The sequence below is a fragment of the Diabrotica virgifera genome, chromosome 7 (genome assembly GCF_917563875.1).
Source record: "Diabrotica virgifera virgifera chromosome 7, PGI_DIABVI_V3a".
In the NCBI taxonomy this organism is placed as follows: domain Eukaryota; kingdom Metazoa; phylum Arthropoda; class Insecta; order Coleoptera; family Chrysomelidae; genus Diabrotica; species Diabrotica virgifera.
This window is the reverse complement of record NC_065449.1, coordinates 138,072,006-138,089,371: the sequence shown is the minus strand read 5'-3', so window position 1 is coordinate 138,089,371 and position 17,366 is coordinate 138,072,006. Positions and strand designations below refer to the sequence as shown.

General features: G+C 30.8%; 1 protein-coding gene across 1 annotated transcript in view; it reads right to left on the bottom strand.

Annotated features, from left to right (window-relative positions):
- Window positions 1-5,006: 5,006 nt before the first annotated feature.
- LOC114331038 (uncharacterized) overlaps window positions 5,007-17,366 on the bottom strand; it is an 88,275-nt gene continuing 75,915 nt past the window's right edge. The window contains exon 6 of the mRNA XM_028280501.2: window positions 5,007-8,478. Within this exon, the coding sequence (XP_028136302.2) occupies window positions 8,224-8,478 (255 nt within the window). The 3' untranslated portion in view covers window positions 5,007-8,223. The remainder of the gene's footprint in view (window positions 8,479-17,366) is intronic.

Genomic DNA, 17,366 nt, shown 5'->3' with positions numbered 1-17,366 from the left:
CGCATACTCAAATATTCATGCACAATATATCCAACACGTTCTTTTGATATCTTTATAGTCTCAGCAATCTCGAGCAACTTACTTTACGGTTATCCAAAATGATTTCGTGGATGTTTTGATGTTTTCGTCGGTACAGTACAGATGATTCCAAACCCTTTTTTCAGTGAGTCATAGTTTGTCGAATTCGCTCTAACGCATTAAGCTCGAAGTGACAGAAAAAAAAACGTACAAAACCGTGATTATTGTACGTAGAACTTCGAAAATTATGTATTCGTTGAAGGGTATATTTAAAACTGCTTATACTTATAGATGTAAATTGGTTGAGAATTACAATACTCTAAATACATAACTAATCCATGATGCGAATAAAGATAACTTGAAACAAAAGTAATCTATGGTGACAGTAGGTTTCACAATTTTGACAATTAAAATGACAATTGGAATTCTAGGTTAGAAATTTGTCAACGACATAAATATAAGTCCAAGGAGAATATCAAGCCGGTTTTAGGCCAAACAGATCCACAATAGATCAACTATTCACACTGAGACAGCTTCTAGAAAAGGGATGGGAGTATAACAGACCCATACACAATCTCTTCATAGACTTTCGACAGGCATATGACAGCGTAGAAAGAAGCCAAGTATGGAATGCCATGGCGGAGTTCTCAATACCAAAGAAACTCATTCGGATGACTAAAGTCTGTATGGAGGGTGGAATATCAAAAGTACGTGTAAATAATAAACTGTCTGACAGCTTCGAAATCAACAGTGGACTCAAACAGGGTGATGCATTATCTCCACTACTTTTTAACCTTGTATTAGAGAAAGCCATGAGGTCGGCCGAAATAAAAACAGAACTGCTATCGGTTCAAGGTCCCAAGTTATTACTAGCATACGCAGATGACATTGATCTCGTTGGAGACTCCATCCTATCCACAAAAGCCATTTTCAACAAGGTGGAAGGAGCAACAAGCGAAGTAGGGCTGAGGATTAATGAAGAGAAGACGAAATATATGTGTATAAATAGAACGACACGAAGAGACAGGATAGGACAAAATGTGACGGTCAACACCTTCGATTTCGAAAGAGTACAACGTTTCTGGGGACCGTAATCACAGCTGACAATTATGTTACTGAAGAAATAAAAGACAGAATTCAATCAGCAAATCGCTGTCTATTCGCACTGGATAAGCTTATAAAATCAAAAAATCTTACAAGAAGTTCTAAGATCAAAATCTATAAATCCATCGTCAGACCTGTACTAACATATGGTTGCGAAACGTGGACCATGACCAAATCAAACGAAGAAAAGCTCAGACGTTTTGAACGAAAAATACTTAAAAAAATTTTCGGACCTCACCACGACATTAACACAAACCAGTATAGGATCAGAACCAACTTCGAATTAAAAGAACTCTACAATGACACCGATATTGTCCAAGAAATTAAATCACAGCGGCGAAGATGGGCAGGCCACATGCACAGACTTCATAACGAGAGGCTTGTAAGACTGGTATGGAAGGAGATTCCTACAGGCAAAAGACCACTCGGACGTCCCAGAATGCGATGGAGAGATAACATCCAAGCAGATCTCCGAAAAATGAACATCCCATTTGACCCAGGGTTGTAGCGCTACGTGATGATGATAAATATAAACATGTTGTCATTGGTATATTCGGAAATTTTATAGTGAAATTGTATTCTATATTTATTTTTTCCTCAAAATGTTTTAAATATTAATATTCTGGCAAATATTTATGTAAATATTAATATTTATATAAACATAAAAAATATAAATATTCTGACAACCGTCAGATTTAACTAAAATGTCATGGCTCGATTAGCGACATTCTTAAAATCTTATATGACGTCAAAATTAATGACACACTGAAAAAAGGATTTGGTGTCATCTGTACACACTATATGTAAGTTTGTTTTTTCAAACCGTACAATTAAAAAACAGTCGAATTTAATTATATACTGTACGGTGATTCTATTTTTTACTTACTCACCGAATAAAGGTTCGGAGTCAACTGTAGGAATACATAATAATTTACACAATCGCCGTTGAATATCAAACGAAGGCTATTTGAAAATTCGCGACAGAATCCCACAATAATCTACAAAGCATTGAATTGTACATTTTTTATAGATACTAATAATCGAATACTGTCATAATGTGCAAAATGGGAAAAATGAATTTACCTCTCTAAAAGTTTTCCATAACAGCTAAGTACTACCCTACGCTACTGTGTTTAAACAACTTTATTTCCTCTCGGTCTAATAAGAGATATACTTATTATGTTGCCTGGTCCGAGAATGGGAAGAGGTATAAAAGGTCCGCTTCTGCTTTGGGTAGGTATTGATGTGACGATTTCATTAGTGAAAAAACCAACATCAAAATTCAAAGCAAAAATTACTCCATTAATACGTATCCACAAAAAAAAACAGCCCTGTGCACCGTTTACCATTTCGCAATATCTTAACACATTAATGAACTTCTTTAGACTCAACGAAAAGCTCGATTACACCGTATTGTAAATGAAAATTAGAACTTCTACTACGAATCTCGTAAACAGAAAAACAATTTTCGGGTGATAAATTAATGCCCGGAAATATTTTCTTCCATCCGTGTCTAACATTATGTTTTTAATGATTTTCTGTTTCTTTTATTATTTTATTATCTTATTATATTATTCTATATCAAACAATCGAGTAGGTATAAAAATAATTTCCACAAAGATTTTTTTTTCCCATAATCATCACTACGATGATGATTATTACAATTACAATCTGGTCATACTTGACCAATGAGCAATTTTAATCTAACCTAAATTATTACTGTTCCTTAAAATTAAGAGCTTGCCCCATAGCGTCCCTTATCTAACCTAACAAGATAGTGCACTATTCTAGCATACACACTAACGCGCACAAGCACTATGCTCTGCTTTTCACTATCACCTATCACTTAAACTAGTTCATAAGGTTTTGTCCTCTTCAGTCTTCTAACTTGCCCAGTAGTATCGAGGAGCTGGATTGCCTCAATATTCTCGTGCATGTGAAGTCGTTGCTCGTGACTTCCTGCCATCTTCTTGATGATTATCTCCACAGTTTCCATTCCTAGGTCCTTATGGAGATCACTGTTTGTAACATACCAAGGAGCATCTACAATATTTCTTAGTATTTTGTTCTGGAATCTTTGTATTACTGTTATATTACTTGGTCTAGTACACCCCCATAGTGGGCATCCATAAGTCCATACAGGTCTCAATATTTGTTTGTAAATTAGTAACTTATTATGTATCGACAGTGTGGAGTTTCTTCCAATTAGCCAATACATTTTTTTATATCTTATATTTAGTTCTTCCCTTTTTTTCTTAACATGCACCTTCCAGCGTAGTTTTGCATCTAATGTTATACCCAAATACTTAGCAGTATCTGCATATGGTACTTGGATATTGTTGATTATAACTGGTATATATTGTATTTTTTTGTTGGTGAAATTAACATGGACAGATTTAGCTTCATTTAGCCTCATTCTCCATTTTTGTGTCCACTTATAGATTTGGTTAACTGCTATTTGGACCTTGTTGGTCGCCTCTTCACTTGTCGTCCCTACTGCTTGAATAGCTGTATCATCAGCAAAGGTGGCAACTGTGTTGTTTTCCAGTACAGGTATATCACACGTGTATAGTAGGTATAGGACCGGACCCAACACACTGCCTTGTGGAACACCTGCTCTAATTTCTTTTAAGTCTGAAAAACAGTCTTCTTGCTTAATTCTAAAATGTCGTTCTTTTATGTATGACTGTAAAAGTTTTGAGTACTGTATAGGTAAAAAACATTTTAGTTTGTATGTTAAACCTTCATGCCAGACTTTATCAAAAGCCTGTGCAGCATCAAGGAATACAGTTGAACAGACTTTCTTTTCTTCTAGGGATCTTTCGATAATATTTGTGATTCTGTGCACCTGGTCAATTGCTGAATGCTTATTTCTAAATCCGAATTGAACTGAACTGAACAAAGATTTGAACTGATTTTCAGTAGTAATTGCACAAGAGCTCTAAAATTCTATATTAATTTTAGAGATCGAGTGCAATTTGTTGCGATTATTTCATGAATAAAACTGTTCAAAACCAAAATTTTATTGTAATTTATTTATGTAAGTACAAATTAGTTCAACTAAACACACAGTTGTTATAAATATTTTACGGTTAAAAGTCATCACTTTTATAATTTTTAAAACATTAATTGTCATTAATGTCACTGAATGTATTTTTTCGTAGCAACGAAGGGCAGCTGACGTAATATACTTGACGACGGACAATTATCAAAAATTATCAATTTAATTTAGATTTCTGTAGCTTTCTATTGGTCAGAATCTCCTATGAATGAAATAATCAATAAAGTTATGGTTGAAATATTTTAATTTTGACTATTATAGTTCAAGGAATTGTAATACACCAAATTAAATATTCCAAAGAAATAAAATTTTTATTTACTATTTTTATTTATTTTATTTATAAGTAAATAAATGCTGATTATTTTAACTAATACATTTTAATAACATAATATAGTTTATAATATACAATTTTATGTTTGCAATAATAATTTTAGGTTATTTTTATAAAATAAGTCTATTTATTACCTTTATTTTTCAGTAACCTTCTTATTATATATTTATGTATTTTTTTTTATAATTTGTCACGAGTAATCATTATTTTAAAGTTCCATTTTAAATAATTATTTTTAAAACTTTGTAGGTACTGTTTACTTCTTTCAGATGTAATTAAGATATTATTTACTATGTTTCATAACACAAAACAGTCGGTTTATTAAACTAAGTTTTGATATTTAACTTAAGAGGGTAGGCGAAAAATCTTGTTTCAATGCTATTTAAATGCGTTAATTTTTTCGAATCCTGAGAAAACTAATAAGTATTTTCGAAAAATTTAAACGCAGAATGAAAGATTGCATTATTACCGGGGTCCCTAAAAACTTCTATGTTTATTTTAATAAGTTACAGGAGTGAAAAAAGAAAGAAAATTTGGTGTGATTTTTAATTTCAAATATTTCATTCAAAAGAAACTTTTTGTTTATTCTAAGGGACTTTCGGCCCTGGTTAATCTTTTATTCTGCGTTTAATTTTTTCAAAAATATTTATTAGTTTTCTCAGGATTGGAAAAAAACGAATGCATTTATAAAAAGCATTGGACGAAGATTTTGCGCCTTCCCCTTAAATTTTATGTATAAGTGCAAAGTTTTTTTTTGTTTTCTTTTTTGGTCTAAAAGCAGTTAGTCTTCCATTGAATTGTTTTCATAAGGTAGTGCTCTGTACTAATAATTATTTTTGACTATCTAACTATACAAAATTAAATTTGCACAATTTAGCTTAAGGTACTAATACACTTTATAAGACCAGAAATAAGCATTTTTTCAAGATTTTTTTCTCAGAACCTTTATTAATAATGAACATAAAACTTTTTACATGTTAATACTTAACTCTTAGAGAATACAAAAAATATATCTTTATGCGCGTACACTAATATTGTAGGGGATGCAAAAAAATAGTTCCGATGGCAGACAGTTAATCTCAGGATTGGGATCTCCGAAAAAAGAAAATCTTACGTCATTTAAAAAAGGAAGGTTCTTTACGTGATAATTTACCACCGTTAGTAAAAAATTCCGCAAAAAAAAGATTTTACGGAAATTTGAAAAAATTTTGTGAAAAAATCGCTTGTTTTTCTTTAGTTTTTCATCGTTAAAAATATTTATTTTTTATTTTTTGGTCAAATTGTGGTAAATTGTCACGTAAAAAACAGTCATTTTTCAAATGCAGTACGATTTTTTTGTTTCAGATATCCCAATCCTGAGATTAACTGTCCTCCATCATTTTTCGAGGCCTTGAGTTTTGCGCCCTCTACAATATTAGTGTACGTGCATAAATGAAAAAAGATTTTTTTTTATAATCTCTAAGAGTTATATAGTAATATGTAAAAAGTTTTATGTTCATTAAGGTTCTGAGAAAAAATTTCTTGAAAAAATGATTATTTTTGGTCTTCTAAAGTGTACTAGTACCTTAAAAGACCCCGGCACTTTTTTTTTTTGTAAAAGTGGTTTCAGGTAAATTGCTGAAACTGTGCAGGTAGGTAGTTTTGGTCATGCTGATCAAAAGTTCTCAGAAAAGAAACGATAGCAACTGAACAATTCATCCAGTGAAGCGGGACGAAGAAAAATCTTTATTGGGCTAAGATAATGACAAATTAAAGGAAACATCCTGTGTTTCTAACATTTAATGTGCCTGTCCAGCATTCAGTCTTACATGATTCTAAGCTGATCTTATTGCGGTTTTATAGAATTTTCCCCTCAGTTTCATTGGAATCTTTCTACCACACAACACATTACGGGCTTTCTTCCACTTCAGTCCATTATAATTCTACTGCAAGCATTTCTATACATTTCCCCATTACATGAAATAACTTCTTCTTCTGGCAGTACCGTCTCCTATCGGAGGTTGGCTACCATCACAGCAATTTTAACTGTGTTGGCTGCAGCTCTGAACAATTGTATTGAACTGCACCCGTAGCACTCCCTTAAATTTCGCAACTAGGAAATACTTCTACGTCCCACATTTCTCTTTCCCGAGATTTTTCCTTGGATTATGAGCCTTAGCAGGGTGTACTTTTCACCTCTCATTATGTGGCCTAGATATTCCAGTTTTCTCGTCTTTCAGTCTTTTCAGTCGTTTTCAGTCTTATTTGTGTGGTACCTTTAAAACATTTTTAAATATGTACATTATTATGATTGTGTTTCCATTTGCTTCCTTCTTTAGTGATGTCTTTTCTGTGATTACATGGCCTTTCCTTCCTTTTTGCACCTTGTTTTTACTCCATTGAAGTCTATGTTGATAGATATTTATATAGGTTATCTCCAGTAGCCATGAGAGAGTAATAAGGGGGTTATGGATAAGACTAAATGCATGATGATGACTAAATCAGCACACGCAAACATCCAATGACTATTGAAGATACTGTAATTAAGAGTTTGTATAACTACAAATACTTGGGAACATGGATAACATCAAATATAGACCAAACCAAAGAAATTAAGACTAGTATTGAAATAGCACGTGCATCATTCATTAAACTTAAAAAAGTTACTTTGTTGTTGGGATATAAGGTTAGAACTACGTCCAAGAATGCTTCGGTGTTACGTGTTCTCTACTCTTTTTTATGGCTTGGAAGCGTGGACATTAAAACAAGTCCATCTGAATAAGTTGACCGCCTTTGAATTTTGGTGTTACAGAAGAATCCTACGAATATCATTGATTCAAAGAATGTCAAACGTGGAAGTAACTAGAAGGATAGGAAATAAAGCGGAAATAATATTAACTATCAAAAGACGAAGATTTGAGTACTTAAGACATGTAGATGAGAGGGCAAAAATACTCATTATTACAACTTATTATGTAAGGCAAAATTCGAGAAAAGCGAAATGGTGGATAATGTGGAAGAATATCCTGGCTTAAGAACTTAAGGAAATGGTTCGAATGCTTAGAGCGGCAGTCAACAGGATCCGCATTGCCATGATGGAACCTAAAGAAGAAGAAGGATAAGACATAAACGCGTCATGCAATCTCAAAAAATTCCGTTTATAAAATATTCGGCACTTTGTTCAGATCTTTTGACACTTTGATTCTAGTTATATAGACTCATGTCAATACTTTTGCTCATTTAGAACCCTTTGTATAAGATATTCGGTTGTATTTAAACTTCAAGTGTTAAGATCCCAAAAACCAAACGAGAATAAAAGTAAATCTTTGTAATGAAAAAATGATGTACCCAACTTTTAATAACACTACCTAATAAAAGTTGATGGTGAATTTATTACGTCCTAAAACTAATGTTGATCGTCAATTCCTATCTGACATTTTAAAATAATCTATTTAAAATGGAACTTCATAATTAAAAAATGAAAAATTTTATTTTGGAAAAAAAACTTGTTTCGGTACTAATAATTTATACTTAAGCTTATAAGATTTTCAGTTGGCTGTGTGATGTTTGCAATTTTTCATTCCTGAAATATGAATTTAATATTATGTATATAATACTTTATCACAATTAAATTCATACATATATTTTGCTTATTTATTATTCCCCACCACTTTGAACTTAATTTACTATAAAACGAACTATTGTTTTTTATCACTAATCGCTTTACATTTTAACGGTTGGTGAACTCTACATATTTTGCAATATCATTTTTTTTTACGGTTACATTGATACTGTCAAAAGCGTTCTCCAAGTCAGCGGGTTGAGCACTTCTAGCTCTTACAGAACAAGGTGGTAAATCATAGAGTTCGCTACAAATTATATCTTCTAAATCGAAATCATGTGATTCAATGGGTTCATACAAGCCGTCAGATGAAGGTTTCCAAATTTTTTTATCTTCTAATTCCAGAATTGGCAAATTTAGGGCCTACAATATAAAATTATTATATTATATATTATATACAGGGCGTCCCCGAAAATAGTGTGTTCCTTAAAGGTATAGGTAGAAAGCACAATGTAGAGCAAAAAAGGCTTATAACATTTTTTTTCTAAATTCAGCCGTTTGACCAAAAAACGAAAATATATGTTGATATGCAAATTGAAATCTGGCAACAACGTGTAATACAAAAATCTAAAGGTAGACAGTTACAATTAGAAATAGTAGGTTTGTAGGCCAATTGTATCTGGTAGGTAGTAAAGTAATAATGTAAATATCAACCAAACGCATGGGTCTAGTGTTTACATTTTTTTCACTCCGTCCGTGATCGTCCCCTCACATCAAACAAACCAGGAATTTGGTTGATGTTATTGATATTGGATATTTGGTATAATTGGTTAGTTTTACTGTACCAAAAGAACACGAGGCATTTGTAAAGGATACAGAAAGGATAAAGGGTGCAATATTTTATGAATTACTAGCACGAAATATAAATACATAATACCTACTAGTTTAGTTAAAAGATAGTGTTTCTTATTGTAAATAAATGACATTTTATGAATTCGTTTAAAATATCCCATATTTCAATATATTTCAGAAAAACATTAGGTACAGATCATTTTTCCTAGGTGCATTAATTGCATTAGAGGAATTAAACCATAGTTACTTACGTAAAAGTTATAATTTATGTAAAATTTCGAGCTTTAATCCAAAACCTTAAGTAATTCAGATAGTTGCAAAAATGCAACATTTTTAAAGCAAGAAATACTTATTTTGCAGGTAAGTAGCTTTGGGATGTCAACAACCCTAAAAATCACACCTCAAATAGTAAAGGGGTTGGATTAGGTTAAATTTCCATAGTCACAAACAAGTTCTACGTTCTACCATGTTGCCAGGTCATTTAAATTTATGAAAATAAAAATTCACTTATATTATAGAGAACAATGTTTTTTTTTTTTGGAAACGGTTAACTTTAGAAAATATATATGATTTTTTTGTTCTAAATTGTGTATTATATCCATACCTTAAAGGAACGCACTATTTTCGGGGACACCCTGTATAGTTTATAGTGCATGTTTTAATAATATTTAGTTTATTCAAATTAATAGCATATTAATTAAAAACATATTTTGGATACTTAATCAACTTGTATCAGCTATTAAAAAATATTTAATACATATGTAAAATCATGATAATTACAAGAAAAAAGAAAGGTAGACAAAATACGGTTTTGGTTTAAAAGAGATTAGGAGAATTTTTCTAGCATGTTGTTAAATATTTTAGAACAAGTATAGAATAGAATAGAAATATGCTTTATGGTCATGGAAAATTTAACAATTTTATAGACAAAGCTTACAAGAGTCATAAATAAAAACAATAACAAATACAATTTACTAAAATTATATAAATCGTCAATATAAATAAAAAATAATGAAGTGAAACAAAAAACAACACAATCTATTGCAAAATTAAAAAAAAATAAATTGCATAAACTACCTTAAGCAATTTAAAAAAAGTTAAGTTAAGCTACTGCATATGCCACTCAAATATAGATTAAAATTCTACTTATACATAAGAATACTGTAATTTCTTAGTTATTGGTTAAGAAACTCTGCTACTGTATAATATGGTCTTTCAGATAGGCTTTTGTCATTTTACGGAACTTTGGGAACAATGTTGCAGTTATTTCTTTACTAACTCAGTGGACGGAATGGGTAACTAGATGTTGTCAAAGGTAGAATTTCTGGTGGAATAGTCATGAATGGGTCTTGCTGGAGAGACATGTAGATGTTTACGAATTAATCAAACAGTTTCTATAATATATAAAGAATGCAGTGTTAGAGTCCTGTGATCTTTGAAGTAGCTTCTGCAATGTGTTGTTCTTCTGATGCCAAACAGATATCTTATTGCGCTTTTTTGTAATTTAAAAATAACATCGGATTGGGCAACTGTATCAGAACCCCAAAAAGGAAGACCATATCGAAGATGCGACTCAAAGGATATTAGAACGATTTATAACGAATCAATTATTTTCACCGTTTATATAGACAATAATAATCACGGGTTACTTCAAATTCAGACCAAACATGTTCTTGGTATCTGAGTCCGAAGTCTTGGTATCTGAAGATGTTGTTCTCTGCTCTCCTTGGCTGTAAGTAAGAGACTTACAAGAAGTCTAATCATCTTAATAGTTATAAATTTAATCCCGTGTAGTTGCTTAGAGATGTTAACTTTCTTATTATCCGTGATATAGAAGTTTATTCCAGTAAATGAGTCTAATATGATGGTATACCGAAAATATATTTTTAGTTGTGTTTTGCCGTTTTTTAGCTGTCGCTAAGTCGCTATATACATAAAAATGTATATCCCACTTTCATTAACAATCATCTTGGCATCGCTGTTAAATACAATATTATCCACAATTAAATACATAATTTGAGATGAAATTGTGTACATTTATTTATACTCTCCAGGGTCATCTTAACCATACTACCGTGCTTAGCGAAAACGCCGTATCTGCAAAAATCCGAAAAAATTAGATTTATACATTTTTCTAACCCAAATGTGCATTCAGTCGGAAAAATGAAAGAATATCCATGAACGATCACATCAATCACTTATTTTGTATTTGCTGTATTTTTCTATAAATAACAAACGTTTGTTATAGAAAAAGAAAGCAAATACAAAATAAGTGATTGATGTAATCGTTCATGGGTATTCTCTCATTTTTCCGACTGTATCTATCTTATTTGCTTACTAAAAATGACGTAAGTTAAGCCAAAATACATTAAACACAACGCATTTTATGCCGTATCTGCAAAAATGTTCATGAATACTTAGAATAAATGCGTCATCTGAAAAATACTTAGACAAAGCGCCGTATTTAAATGTCACTTGCCGCGTTTATCCTAAGTAGGCACTAGATGCGGCGTTCTACCTAAGCATTTGACAGATTTTTACAGCATGTGTAAAATTTTTAAGAAGGTTAGTTTGTTGCCATTTTTCAACGAGAACGGTTGTTTGATATAATTTTTTAAATATGTCAAATAAAACAAAGTTAATACTGCAGAAGGCTATTTCTTTATCAACAGAAAATCTAAACACATATGTTTGAGTTGTTGGTGATCAAGAAATAATGTGTGGTTTTAGAAACAATGCGGTACTACTGAGACAAATACTTCCATTAAATGTGGAGTTTCCTGAGGTACATATAGCGGAGTTTCCTATATTAGGGAAGTCAATGAGGGTAATTTGGCTCCGAATTCCATCCTACCACATCGATTTACTTGATATTTTCACAGTAAGTAGGGAATAGCTCAGGAAACAAAGTCTACCCTATGCCGATGTGCGCTTTTTTGGGGGTGGTTCCCAACCCTTCTCGGGGGTGAAAAATGTTTTGGTTAAAATAGCCACGGAAAAGGCTAGAGAACCTAATTTTAAGCAATAACTGTTCTATAATTATTTTTTGAAATTGAGTTATTCGTGGTTGAAAGTTGTCCATTTTCATTGAAAAATTACACATTTTCGGACGGATTTTTGCGAATACCTTAAAAACTATGCATCCAACAAAAACACTATATAAAATATTTCTGTAGGTTATAAAAAAACAAAAGATTTGTTCCTTCATAAATCTTCTAGTTACAATACAAAGAGGGGTATGGTAGGTAAGAAGAGTTTGTTTTTTTGCTGCATGCCCAAATCGGTTTATTCAACTTGAAATAACAGAGAAACTGTCGACTTTAGGTGTATAATTGTACTAATAACTTTTGTAGGGCTTGAAAAGACCTTTAAAATGAGCAATACTAAATGTCTATCACATTCAAACTAAGCGATATATTCTGCAAAAAAGTTGATGACTAATGTATTTTAAGAAGAAATGAGAAGTATATTTAACCCCTCATGCCTCAGAACTTAAATACATCGTTTTCCTTCTACAATACTTTTTATTATAGTGTTATTTCTATGTTCAAAAAGTTGGACTGGATTAAAATGAACGGTTTTAAAAAAAATAAGATTAAATTATATTTAAAAAATATACATTTTTAAATTTTCTTAAAAATCTTCCTTTTCCTCCATGTAACTCGAAAAAGATAAGATATACAAAAAAAAAAAGATACCACACAAAAATGTAGGACTTTTTCAGATATAAATTTCCTTTTTATTTTTAATTACTGCATCTCCTATCATTTTCAAGTTACATGGAGACAAAGGAAGATTTTTAAGAAAATTTAAAAATGCGCTCTATAATTTGATCTTTTTTTTTTCAAAAACCATTCATTTTAAACCCGTCCAACTTTTTGAACGTAGAAATAACACTATAATAAAAGGTATTGTAGAAGGAAAACGATGCATTTACATTTTGGTGGATGGGGGTTAAAATTACTTCTCATTTTTTCTTAAAATACATTAGTTATCAATTTTGTTTGCAGCATATCTCGCTTAGTTCTATAATCAATGTTTTAATGTAATTGACCTTTAATATAGCTCATTTTAAAGGTCTTTTCAAGCACTACAAAAGATATCAGTAGCATTATACACCTAAAGTTAACTGCTTCTCTGTTATTTCAAGTTGGAATACACCAATTTGAGAATGTACCAAAAAACAAATTATTTTCACCTACCCTACTCTTTTTGTATTATAACTAGAAGATTTATGAAGGCAAGTGTCTATTTGTTTTTTATAACCTACAAAAATGTTTAATATAGTTTTTTTAGTTAGATGTATAGTTTTCAAGGTATTCGCAAAAAACCGTTCGAAAAGGTATTGTTTCAATGAAAATGGCCAATTTTCAACCACGAATATCTCAAAAAGTATTGAGTTTTCAAAAAAAAATTATAGAACAGTTTTTGCTTAGAATTAAGTTCTCTAGCGAATTCCGTGGTAATTTTAACCAAAAATTTTTCAACCCGTAAGAAGGGGTGGTAACCACCCCCAAGATAAAAGCACACACCGGCATAGGGTAGACTTTGAATTAGCAGATAAGTAGAGGCTAGGCCCAAAATTTCATTAAAATCCATGCAGTATGATAGAATTTGGAGGTAATATCCTATTCTTGCTCCCATTGACTGGCGTATATGTATGTACATTGTTGTTGATGCGAGATTCTATTACTACGTTACATCAGGCATTTTAAACAGCGCAAATTTTATAAAGTTTGTTCGAAATACGAATTTTGATACGAAGTATTTTGGTCGCCGTAGGTCGTAGAATTTCCACATAAAAAATGTGTTATAAAAGTACATAGTTAAATCAATGTCTAATAATTAATAATTAAAAATAAACTTCATTGTAAATATTAATCGTTTCTGGAATGTTTTTAATTTTAAAATGCAAGAAACGCCCCTTAGCGACAAACTTATGAATTCCAAAATTATTTTCAGCACTTTTTTTGTCCATTTTCATGACACACTTTTATAAATAATTTTTTTTATTCTCCGTTTTCATCTTTATATTGTATTTATTATACCGCAGACTCCCTCTATAACGAGAATTGAAATGGCAGACTAATTACCTCGTTATTCGCGATCTCGTTAAATTAGACAACAATAATATTGTGCATACAAATGAATATTTATATAGTTTTCTAAAATATTAACTTTCTATAGTGAAGCCACTCGGAGCAATATAAGATGCTAGATATTGTTTCCTCGACAATAAGGTTTCGCCATCATAAATTATAATTTTTTTTCAATATTCAGTATCGGTCAATAGACAAACAGAACAGGAAGAAGTTTATTATAGGTAGGCTGTGGATTTTATTACAGCACTGCCCTCGATAAGCGCACAGTAGTTGGGGTATTTACTTATAGCCATTACAGCGGTAAAAATAGATAAAGAATAATAAAGATACATATTTTACGATTTCATTTTTCCTCGTTATATCTAAATATGCCTCGTTATAGAGGTGTTTAGTTCAATAGGAATTTCATAGGATATCTAGTGTACCTCGTTATAAGCGAAACCTCGTGATAACCGTGTTCGTTATAGAGAGAGTCTACTGTATTATAAAATAAAATGATTAGCACAAATGCAGTACTGCATTCTTCCTAAGTAGGAAGAAGTTAATTTATGTAGTTACTTAGAAAGAACTCAGTAACATGAGTTTTTAGAGTAAATAAGATATATTTTACCAATCTTATGTATAAATATGAATTCTATGATATTTATTATGTATATAAAGTAGAAAACAAAAAAAAATCTAAATAGTTTTCAACGGCTAGACATTTAAACAAAAACCGATTTTACTCGAATGTGATCTCTCAGCAGATATGGCGTTTTGGCTAAGCACGGCAGCATAACACAGCAATGTAAATGCAGTGAAAAATCTATTTTTTTTTCTTCATAAAGATAGAGGCTGTTTTAAGTGTTGACAAAAAAAAAACAAAAAGAAAAATAACATTGACCCAAAATACCGATATCAAATTGATTTAAATTAGTAATTAAATTAATTAAAAATATTAGTAAATCACTTTTTTACACATTTTATATAAAAAGACCCTTATTCAACTTCATAAACGCTTAAAGCCCAAAGTATTTTGATTTACGTTACAAGTAGTTTCATTCAATTTTGATAATAATTGGCAGTTTTCGCCCTTAAAAATAATGAGCGTATCGTTCATTTGGAAGAAGAGGGTTATAACTAAGAATTTTCACTTTTTCAGTAGAAACGTTTTAAGATTCATATTAGTTTATTTCATTTATTTTGTGCAGTGTTTATTGATATTATAGGATTTAATTATTGAGTATGATAGATTTCTGATCTTTTTATCGCTCTGACAAGAATTTTCTTTTTTAAGATATCAGGTTTAGAAAAAAAACTTAGATATAACCTTCTTGAATAAAGAATTATTATCTTTTTAATACACTATGTTTGCTTATAAAGTTATATTTTAGGAAATATATTAATAAAGTATTATTAAAAATGCCATTATATCAATTATGATTTAATAAAACTTATTAATAAAACATTAAAAAAAAACTAATTAAATAGTTCACAAAATGAAACATAAAGCAATAATAATAGTACCTAATAATTGTTTTTCTTTACAAATTTTTGTGAAAACTTAAATAGTACTCAGGACAACATTGCGTTTCTTTATTAAAGACAACAATAATTTATTGTTAAATTAAATTAATCCTTAAATAATACTACAGTTTAATTTATAATAATTTACCCAATGCAAAAAAAGATAATTCACATACCTATAACAAAATAACTATGGAGAATAAGGTTACATTTCACAAAACTACTTTTTACGCACATTATATTGCTTCTTTTTATGATGAAGTATCCAAAAAAAGTTACAACTAAGAAAGTATTCTTCTTTCAGAACATACTGTTCACTTTTAGTGTTATAACTTTTAAGAAAAATGGTTATATCTTTACTTATAACTCTATATCCCAAAAATAAATCACCCTTTTAATTAAATTAACTTATTTTTGTCTATTATATTCCAAGATATAACTGTTTTCGTTAAAGCAAACAACGTTCTGTAGAGAAAGTTAGGGAAAAACCAAAGAGTTACATCTGCCATCTCTCGGATACTACTGTACTTACAAATGCAACTATTTTTTCCATAGTAGAAGTCATTATTTGGAAGGTATTGATGCAATAAAAAAAACTTTTGAGATGTAACCCTCTTCTTCCAAATGAACGATATATTGGCATAGGGTAGACTTTAAATAAGGAGTTAAATATAGTATATTCCAAAAATTTCATCAAAATCAATGCATTAAGGGCATAGGCGCAAAATGTCGCCTGTCAATGTTCAATGTGTTTTACATGTATTCATTTTTTTCGAATCCTGAGAAAACTAATTAGTATTTTTGAAAAATTTAAACGCAGAATGAAAGATTGCATTATTACCGAGGGCCGAAAATCCCTTAGAATAACCAAAAAGTTTCTTTTGAATAAAACATTTGAAATTAAAAGTCACTAAATTTTCTCTTTTTTTTTCACCCCCAACTTATTAAAAACATAGAAGTTTTCAGAGACTTTCGGCCCTCTGTAATAACGTAATCTTTCATTCTGCGTTTAAATTTTTCAAAAATACTTAATAGGTTTCTCAGGATTCGAAAAAAAAAATAAATACATTTAAAACATATTGAACATTTTGACAGGCGACATTTTGCGCCTTTAAGGATAGAAATTGAAGTTATCATATTTTTGCTCTCATTTATTGACTTTTATTTGTAAAGAAAATTTCTGAACATGGATTGGAAAATCTAATTTTTAACACTGTAGGGAAGAGTGTTGCATCTTTGGGCGCTTGTACATCTGGACACTGTCGTTAAAATTGTTGTTTTCTCCGTGTTGGAAAGAATTTTTCTTCAACGTTCTGCTATTGACCACTAGAGGTCGGTACAATAGTTTCGCTTCATAAATATAAAGACTTTGGAATTTAGTCAGGCTTGTGAATTTTTCGTGTTAAAAGTAAATAATTAGCGAGAACATAAAGAGTCAGTGTGTTACAAAGTTGTGGCTGGTTTCATCTATAATTTCCCAGGTAAGAAATATATTATGTTTGCTATTTAAAACTTGTGTTCACCAATCCATAAAGTTTACATAACTTTAAAAAATTAATGTGTTTTGGTAGTCGTAAACATTGTTGTACCTTGGGACATTACGTTTGTTGTACCTTTGGCCTGGCCAGAGGTACAACTGGCAATGGCCAAAATACAACAAAACATTTTACTTTTTCTACTAGACACTAAAGTAACCGTAATAACACCAAACATTCTATGTATGTTCCTAGAATGTACACACAGGACATTGAAAACATTCCTGGAATGTCCTCAAAAACACAAGAACGTCCCCTAAATGCCCTGTGTCAGCATTTTAAACATTCCTTGAATGTCTTGTTGCAACATTCCATG